This window comes from Coturnix japonica, chromosome 20 (assembly GCF_001577835.2).
Source record: "Coturnix japonica isolate 7356 chromosome 20, Coturnix japonica 2.1, whole genome shotgun sequence".
Classification (NCBI taxonomy): domain Eukaryota; kingdom Metazoa; phylum Chordata; class Aves; order Galliformes; family Phasianidae; genus Coturnix; species Coturnix japonica.
Window position 1 is genome coordinate 4,376,275 of NC_029535.1, and position 10,454 is coordinate 4,386,728.

Below are 10,454 nucleotides of genomic sequence, written 5' to 3' on the forward strand. Positions count from 1 at the left end.
CCCCCTGTCCCCCCCCATTGTATCTGTGCCCCCCACCTGCTGTGCGATGCTGACGGCGTCGTGTGCCAGCCGCGCTCTGAGCTGTGGGTCCAGCTGCGCCGCGGGCGCGATCTCCACGACCTTCTGATGGCGGCGCTGGATGGAGCAGTCGCGCTCGTAAAGGTGAACCACGTTCCCGTGCTTGTCCCCTATGGGGGGACGGGGGGACACAGGTGAGAGACCCCGGGTTGGGGGGCACAGACACATAATGGGCCTCTGTGTGCTGCCATGCAGGCACACAGCCCCATAGCCACAACCCCCAGCCCCATAGCCACAGACCCCAGCCCCATAGCCATGGACCCCATCCCAGCCCCATAGCCACAACCCCATCCCAGCCCCACAGCCACGATCCCCATCCCAGCCCCATAGCCATGATTCCCATCCCAGCCCCATAGCCATGGCCCCATCCCAGCCCCATAGCCATGACCCCATCCCAGCCCCATAGCCATGATTCCCATCCCAGCCCCATAGCCATGACCCCATCCCAGGCCCATAGCCATGGCCCCATCCCAGGCCCATAGCCATGACCCCCATCCCAGCCCCATAGCCATGATCCCCATCCCAGCCCCATAGCCACAGCCTCATCCCAGCCCCATAGCCACGGCCCCATCCCAGCCCCATAGCCATGACCCCATCCCAGCCCCATAGCCATGACCCCATCCCAGCCCCATAGCCATGATCCTCATCCCAGCCCCATAGCCATGGCCACATCCCAGCCCCATATCCATGGCCCCATCCCAACCCCATAGCCATGGCCCCATCCCAGCCCCATAGCCATGATCCTCATCCCAGCCCCATAGCCACAGCCCCATCCCAGCCCCATAGCCATGACCCACCCAGCCCCACATACCCAGGATCTGGACCTCGATGTGCCGCGGGCGCTCAATGAGTTTCTCTACGAACAGAGCCCCGTCCCCAAACGCAGCCAAAGCCTCCGAGGAGGCGCGGGAGAAACTCTCCTCCAGCTCCTAATTATGGGGGGGGGCACAGACATAGAGCCCAGCTGACCCCAAAGCCCCCCACCATAAAGCCCCCAGATCCCCAGGACCCCCCACAGGACCTTGATCTCCCTAGCGACCCAGATCCCTCCCATTAGGACTCAGTTCCCCCCCCAAACAGACACACACCCACCAGGACCCGGTTTCACCACACCAAGGAACCAGAATCACAACACCACTAGACACACCCCCGACCAGATCCCATAAGAATAAGATATACGAACCCAGTCCCCAATAGGACCCAAATCACACACAGGACCAGATCCCCCCCAGCGCTCTCGCTCACACACCCCACAGGACCTGGACCTCCCCCCACAGGACCCAGATCCCCACCCACCCCAGGACCAAATCCCCCTACAGATCTGGATCCCCCGACCCGATACGCACACACCAGGCGCGCTCTACACTGGGGCTCCCCCCGTCCACCACCACAACACCGGACCCAGACCTTCCCACTCGCACACACATACACACAGAGTTCCGCATACACCTCGCTGTCCGAGGACCAGATGGCACACACACACACCCGCACACACGGTTCCCCCCCACTAGGATCCTTGATCCCCCCGCAACCGGTCCCAGACTCCAGGTCCCAGACACCCGCCCAAGGACCTGGATAATCCCCCCCCCCCCCCAGGAACCAGATCAACCCCCCAAACGCCTCGGCTCTCCCCAGGTCCTAAAGATCGCTCCACCAAGAATTCCCAAACCCAAGAACCAGATAACCACCCTATGAGATACACATAGACCCCCGCCAGACCAGATCCCCCCAATAGGACCAAGTTCCCCCCCCATGAACCTGCTCTCCCCCCAACAGGACCCAGATCCCTCCCATTGAGACACAGATATACATACCACCCACGCCTCCCCAGTTCTCACCCCACGACACCATCCACAGGTCCCAGACTCAGTACCCCCCATAAACACCCCAATAAAAGCCCCCCCATAACACTCCCCTATAGGACCCCATAACACCCCCTACACCTGCGACAAACACCCCCCATAAGCCCCCCCCATTTCATTGACCTGTGGCCACATACAGCTCTCTCCGCCCCCCCCAATCTGTGCATGACCCACTCTGAAGATGACTCGCGACCACCCCGAACTCTGATGACAAGCGAAGATCTGGCTTCAGACAACGACGCGGCGCGCGACAACGTCGAGAGAGCACGGCGCCCTGGCGCGCGCGCCAAATCGCGCTCTCCGCTCGCACACACGCCCCCATAGCCCCATAACTCGCTCCCCCACAGCCCCCCATAGCCCCCAATAACCCTAGACCCCAAAAACCCCCCATAGGCACCCCATAACCTCCTCATTCCATAACCCCTCCTACCCCTCAAAAATATCGCCCAACATCCCCCCATAACCCCCCATATCCACACCCATTGTTCCCCCCACATAATGCCCCCATATCCCGACACAAAGCCCCCCCCATCCGCCAATAATTCACACATATATCCATACCCTAACATAATATATACCACTCCCCCCCCCACACCCAGACTCTTGCCCATACCCCATAATACACCGCATGATCCACCCACATATGCCCCCCATAACCCCATGATCCCCCCCACCCAACTCCACCCATTTACCCTCCATACCTCCCAATATTATACCACCTATATACCATAACCCCCCAATATCCCCCATACCCCCCATATCCCCAGATAACATATCCCTATCGCTCCCTCCCTCATACCCATAAACCCCCCACGATCCCCCCACCCCTTCATGCCAAACATACACATATCCCGCATAGCCCCTCATACTCCCCATATCCCCCCCATATCACATCCATATCCCCCCATATATCCCCATAAACCCTTCCATCATCCCTCCCCACATCCTCCCCCCGGCCCCATAACTCTCATTCCCCTCCATCCCCTCCTCACCATCTGCCCCCAATTACCCCCACCATGACCCCATACCCCCCATCTCTCCCCTCTCCATACACCCCCCCCCCATCCTCCCCCACTACCCCCCCCATAAACCCCTTGCTTCCCGCGCATATCCCTCCTCTCGCATATCCCACAAACCCCCTCCCACCATAATGACCCTTATAACCCAACAACATCCCTCATACCTCACACTGGCCCTGCCATACACCACATTCCCCCACCTTACCTCCATATCAACCTCCCAAAAACACTGCCCCCAACATTACCCAGACACCCCCAAAATCCCCCCATTAACACTCCAATCCCACCACTCTCCATAACTCCCCACCACCCCCCATAACCCCCTAATCCCCCCACATATGCCCCCATAACCCCCCCAACACCCCCTTACCATATCCCCCCCCATACCCCCCCATGGACCCCCTCATATGACCCCATAAACCCCCCAAAATCCCCCCCATGCCCCCCTACACCCTCTTCCCTACAATAACACAAATAACCACCAGTAATCCCCACTCGCCCCCTATCCCCCCACATAATAACCTAAAACCCCCCACATCCCCCTTCCATATCCCCCCCCATTATGAACCCCGATAACCCCTTAAGCCCCCCATCCACACCCCAATCACCCCCTTACCCTTCCATTATCACCTGCCCCATACAAAACCAATATCCCCCGATAATACTACCTATCCAAAACCCCATCCCCAATATACATACACATACCCCCTCATACTCCTCCTCATATCACACAACTCCCTCCCCCACCTAACCCCCCTATTCCCCCCAATTACCCCCCCTCCACCCCACCCCAACAACACCGATCATCAACCACATATCCCCCCAACACCCCCAACGTATGCCCCCAAAACCCCAACATCCCCCTTCCATTATTCCCCCCCATACCCCCCCATTTATTGACCCCATAACCCCCCTTAGCCCCCCATAATCCACCCCATCGCCCCCATCACCCCCCATATCCCCTCCCATCCCTTATTCCAGCAGCGATGGCGATCCCTCCTGGCTCAATCCACATTACTATTCCCATTTTGCGGACACCTCCGGGGGGGTCCACAAATCGGCACCCCCGCATCGACGCAGGCCTGGGCGGAAGTCAAGCCCGCTCCGACAGGAACCGTAACCGGGGGTGGATGGCGTCACCCCGTTCTCCTATCAGGGGAAGCACGGGGGGTCTCAACTCAGGGGATGGGGGGGACGGTAAAGGGGCGAAGGGGGGATTATGGGGGGGGTGGGGGGTTATGGGGGTGTTATGGGTGTGAGGGGGTACGAGGGGATATAGGGGGGACATGGGGGATATGGGGGTGATATAGGGGGGGTATGGGGGGATATGGGGGGGTTGGGGGGTATGGGGGGATTATGGGGGGGTTGGGGGGTAAATGGGGGGATATATGGGAGTTTGGGGGGGTGGGGGGGATGGGGGGAGGAAAAGGGGATAGGAGGGAAGGAGAGGATGCTATGGGGGGATGAGGGGTGTTGCTATGGGGGGTGTTTAGGGGGGTGTGAGGGTTATGGGGGTAGGGTATATGGGGGAGTATTGGGGGATATGGGGAGGTGGGGGATGGAAGGAAAGAGGGGGAAGGAGGGAATGGGGGGTTATGGGGGGATGATGGAGAGTTGGGAGGGGTTGATGGGGGAGGCAAAAGGGGGATGGGGGAGGTTGGAAGGTTATGGGGGGGTAATGGGGGGTCTGAGAACGGTATGGGGAGGGATATAGGGGGGCAATAGGGGGGTTGGAGCAGGTATGGGGGGCGATATGGGGTTAATATAGGGGTATGGAGGGGTTATCATGGGAGAGGGGGTGGAGGAAAGAGGGAAAAGGGGGAGGGAAATTAGGAGGGGAGTTATTAATGGGGGATATATGGACCGTTGACGAAAAACCGGGAAGAAACAATAAGGAGGCGGAGAAAAACAAGGAAGACATGGGGGGCGAAGGGGAACGGCGCTCTCTGGGGGAAGACTCTCGCGCGCCGAGGTCTATGCAGGGAGGTCTGTGAGCGCAGATCATGGGGAGGATAGAAGGAGGGACATGGGGAGATTATGGGGTGATATAGGGGGGTAGCGGGGGATATTGGGGGGTGTAGGAAAAGGGGAAGATGAATAGGGGGTTATGGGAGGATATTATGGGTTGGGGGTGGAGGATATAGAGGGAGTATGCGGGGATTATGGGGGAAGGAAAGGGGGAAGGGGACGGAAGGGGGAAGTTATTGGGAGTATAGGAGGAGGTAGTGAGGGATATGGGGCGGGAGGGGGTGAATGGGAGGTGTTAATGGGGGGTATGGGGGGGATATGGAGGTGGGAGGGGATGAGAAAAAGCCGGGAAGGGGGGGAGGGGGGGTTATGGGGGGTTTATTGGGCGTGTGACGGGAGAATATGGGGGAATTATGGAGGTGAAAGTATTAGGGGGATATGGGGATATGGGGGAAGAAAAAAGGGGGAAGGGGGAGGATAGACGGTGTTAATGGGCGGAGGTATGGAGGGGGTGTGAAGGGGGGAAAGGAAAAAAGGGGACAGGGAGTGAAAGCGCAAGTACAATGGGGAGGGATAGGGGAGAGGGTTGGAAAGGGGTACCCACACCCACAGAACCACACAAGGCATCCCTTCCCCCCACCCCATAGACACCCCAAGAGATCCCCCCCCACCCATAGACCCCCCAAGATTAATTCCCTTCAACCCACAGACCCCCCAGATTTTTCCCCCACACCCCAGGACCCCTTCCCCCACTACCTCCACCCACCACCCCATAGACCCCACCCTCACCCACCACCCCATAGACCCCTCCCACCCCCTCCCCATAAGAACCCCTCCCCCACCACCCAATATCCCATACGATTCCACCCACCCCATACGACACCCCCCCTCCCTCCCCACCACCACGACCACAAGCGTCCTCCCCCATCCCATAGCCCCCCAGTTTTCCCACACACAAGCCCAGAACCCCTCCCACCCCACCCTCACCCACCACCCCATAGACCACTCCCCCCACCACATCCCAGGATCCCACCCACCCATAGACCACAACCCCTCCCTCACCCCCACCGCCCCAGGTTCCCCCACCCCATACACCCCCAAGCGTACCCCCCTCCCAGCCCATAGACCCCCCGCTACGCCCCAGACCCCACACGACCCACCCGTAGCCCACCTGGACCACCTCATAAATGATATTCAGGGGACAAACAGGTAGGCCTTGCGAATGAGGGGGAGCCCACCTCCCCAACAAGTAGCTATCCATTACCACACACCCCACAGGACCCCCAAGCTGTTACCCTCTCTCCAACCGGCACCCGCATGCGACCCCCACCCATCCCCCCCCCACGACGAGCCCGCACCAGCAGCCCGTAACCGGGGCTGGCCAACTCAGGTTGATAAGATGTCGAGGGGACTGTCGCAGGCACTAGCACTGGGGGACGAGGGCGGCGGGGGCAGCCCCCTCCCCACCAGGTAGGCCTCATCCGCCTTCTGTCTGTGCATCTGCCCCGTGTCCTGCTCCGAGTACACGGCCACCGTGCGCAGCCCCAGCTCCGTGCAGGCCCGGAACACGCGGATGGCGATCTCACCTACGGGATATAGGGTGTCCCATATGGGATATGGGGGATATGGGGGGTCCTATATGTGGAATAGGGGATATAGGGGGTCCCATATGGGATATGATGGGATATGGGGGTCCTATATGGGATATGATGGGATATAGGGGTCCTATATGGGATATGGGGGGTCCTATATGGGAAATAGGGGATATAGGGGGTCCTATATGGGATATGATGGGATATGGGGGGTCCTATATGGGATATTGGGGATATGGGGGGTCCTATATGGGATATGGAGGATATGGGGGGTCCTATATGAGATATGTGGTGTCCTATATGGGATATGGGGGATATGTGAGGTCCTATATGGGATATGGGGGGTCCTATATGGGATATGGGGGGTCCTATATGGGATATGGGGCATTCCATACGGGATATGTGAGGTCCTATATGGGATATGGGGCGTTCTATATGGGATATGTGGGTCCTATATGGGATATGGGGGATATGGGGGGTCCTATATGGGATATGGGGCATTCCATATGGGATATGTGAGGTCTTATATGGGATATGGGGCGTTATATATGGGATATGTGGGGTCCTATATGGGATATGGGGGGTCCTATATGGGATATGGGGGGTCCTATATGGGATATGGGGCGTTATATATGGGATATGTGGGGTCCTATATGGGATATGGGGGGTCCTATATGGGATATGGGGTGTACCATATGGTATATGGGGTGTCCTATATGGGAAATAAAGGGATATGGGGTGTTCTATACAGAAAATGGGGGATATGGGGTGTCCTATATGGGAAACAGGGGACATAAGGGATCCAATATGGGATATGGGGTTTTCTATATGGAATATGGGAGATATGTGGTGTCCCATATGGGATATGGGGTGTCCTATATGGGAAATAGGGGGATAGCACACGGCCACCGTGTGCAGCCCCAGGTCCGTGCAGGCCCGGAACACGCGGATGGCGATCTATATGGGATATGGGGGGTCCTATATGGGATATGGGGGGATATAGGATATCCCATATGGGAAATAGGGGGATATGGGGTGTCCCATAAGGGAAAGGGGGATATGGGGTGTCCTATATGGGGAATAGGTGATATAGGGGGTCCTATATGGGATATGGGGGGTCCTATATGGGAAAGGGGGATATGGGGGTCCTATATGGGATATGGGGTGTTCTATGTGGGAAATAAGGGGATATGGGGGGTCCTGTATGAGATATGGGGGGTCCTATATGGGATATGGGGTGTCCTATATGGGAAATAGGGTGTCCTATATGGGATATGGGGGATATGGGATGTCCTATATAGGATATGGGGGGTCCTATATGAGATATGGGGGGATGTGGGGGGTCCTATATGGGATATGGGAGGTCCCATATGGGATATGGGGTGTCCTATATGGGAAATAAGGGGATATGGGGCGTCCTATATGGGATATGGGGGGATATGGGGGATCCCATATGGGAAACGGGATGTCCTATATGGGAAATAGGGGGATAGCACATGGCCACTGTGTGCAGCCCCAGCTCCGTGCAGGCCCGGAACACACGGATGGCGATCTCACCTACGGGATATAGGGGGATATGGGGGGTCCTATATGGGAAATAGGGGGATATGGGGTGTCCTATATGGGATATGGGGTGTCCTATATGGGAAAGGGGGATATGGGGTGTCCTATATGGGATATGGGGTGTCCTATATGGGAAAGGGGGATATGGGGTGTCCTATACGGGATATGGGGGATAAGGGCCAAAGAGGGGGGGAGGGGGGTGACAGGGCCAAAGATGGAGGTGGACCCAGGACAAAATAGGGGGACCCAGGGTCAAAGGGGGTGATATAAGGGCAAAGTGGGGGGGGGATCCAGGGCCAAAGGGGGGGACACAGGGTCAAAGTGTGGGGGACACAGGGCCAAAGGGGGGGGGGGATCTAGGGCCAAAGGGGGGACCCAGAGCCATTGGGGGGGGACCCAGGGCCCCATTGGACGTGAGGGGCCCCAGAGGACATCAGAGGGGACCAAGGGGACCCAGAGCCCCCCACTCACCTCTATTGGCCACCAGCACCTTGCGGATGGGCTGGCAGCTGGCAGAGCGCACGGAGCCGGGGGGGCCCCCCAATAAACGGAGCCTCCAGACCCCCAAGAGGGCCCGACCCCCACGGGGGACACACAGCTGCGACATCTGAATTGGGGGGGGGGGACACAAAGGGACGGCGATCACAACCCTTAGATGTGCCAGCAGAGAATCCCTCGCCACCTTTCCCCCACTGCCCCCTGGCCCCAGGGAGCCCAACCCCTGTGGGGCTGGCAGAGTGTGGTACCAGCCCACCCCCGTCCCCTTAACAGAAGGGATCCTGACGCCCACCTTTGCCCTACTGCCCCCTGACCTGAAACGTACACAACCACTATAAGAGCCACAGGAGAATCTCTGCCCTCCCCCCATCCATTCCCAGAAGGGGCCTCAGAGCCCTCTGACCTCCCCTAAAACAAGCACAACCCCATAGGAGACAGCAGAGAATCCCCTCCTCCTGTATAAAAGGGCCTCAGACCTACCTCAGTGCCCTCTAACCCCCCATTAAAACAAGCACAACCCTATAGCAGACAGCAGAGAATCCCCTCCTCCTGCACAAATAGGCCTCAGGGCTCCATCTGACCCCCCCATTACAAGCACAACCCCATAGCAGACAGCAGAGAATCCCCTCCTGCACAAAAGGGCCTCAGGGCTCCATCCAACCCCCCCTATAACCAGCACAGCCCTATAGCAGACAGCAGAGAATCCTCCCATGCACAAAAGGGCCTCAGGGCTCCATCTGACCCCCCAATAACAAGTACAACCCTATAGCAGACAGCAGAGAATCCCTTCATCCTGTACAAAAGGGCCTCAGGGCTCCATCTGCCCCCCCCCATAACAAGCACAACCCCATATTAGACAGCAGAGAATCCCCTCCTGAATAAAAGGGCTTCAGGGCTCCATCAGTGCCCTCTGACCACCCCTAAAACAAGCACAACCCCATAGCAGACAGCAGAGAATCCCTTCAACCTGTACAAAAGAGCCTCAGGGCTCCATCTGACCCCCCCTATAACCAGCACAACCCTATAGGAGACAGCAGAGAATCCCCCCCTGCACAAAAGGGCCTCAGGGCTCCATCTGACCCCCCTATAACCAGCACAACCCCATAGTAGACAGCAGAGAATCCCTTCATCCTATATAAAAGGGCCTCAGGGCTCCATCTGACCCCGCTATAACAAGTACAACCCTATAGGAGACAACAGAGAATCCCCTCCTCCTGCACAAATAGGCCTCAGGGCTCCATCTGCCCCCCCCCATAACAAGTAAAACCCCATATTAGACAGCAGAGAATCCCTTCATCCTGTACAAAAGAGCCTCAGGGCTCCATCTGACCCCCCCTATAACCAGCACAGCCCCATAGCAGACAGCAGAGAATCCCCTCCTGAATAAAAGGGCTTCAGGGCTCCATCAGTGCCCCCTTTAACCAGCACAGCCCCATAGCAGACAGCAGAGAATCCCCTTCTCTTTTCTTTGTGCCCCGTCCCAATCCACGTTCCCCCGCCCCCCATCGCAGCCAATTAACACGGGCCCAGCCTCATTAACAAGCAGCAGGAGCTGGGCTCATTAACAGAGCCGGGCTGAGCGCCACACCAGCTCCTCTCTTGCACAAGCGTCCTTTGCACACACACCCTTGCACAACCCTCCCCCTTGCACGAGCTCCCCTTGCACACACACCCCTTACAGACTCACCCTTACACAAGCTCCCTTTGCACACCCCTCTTTGCATGAACTCCCCTTGCACAACCCCCCTTGCACACACACCATGCACAACCCCCCCCTTTGCACACCCTTTTGCATGACCCCTCCTTTGCACACCCGCTCTTGCACACACACACCCATTGCACACACACCCCTTTGCACACCCCCATTTGCACAC

The 10,454-nt window shown here is 57.9% G+C and overlaps 1 protein-coding gene across 1 annotated transcript in view; it reads right to left on the bottom strand.

Annotated features, from left to right (window-relative positions):
- The window catches only part of PC (pyruvate carboxylase), a 28,495-nt gene extending 19,714 nt beyond the window's left edge, over nucleotides 1–8,781 (bottom strand). Inside the window, 4 exon segments of the mRNA XM_032448638.1 lie at nucleotides 37–188; nucleotides 890–1,007; nucleotides 6,356–6,513; nucleotides 8,554–8,781. Of these exon segments, the coding sequence (XP_032304529.1) occupies nucleotides 37–188; nucleotides 890–1,007; nucleotides 6,356–6,513; nucleotides 8,554–8,689 (564 nt within the window). The 5' untranslated portion in view covers nucleotides 8,690–8,781.
- Between the last annotated feature and the right edge of the window lie 1,673 nt (nucleotides 8,782–10,454).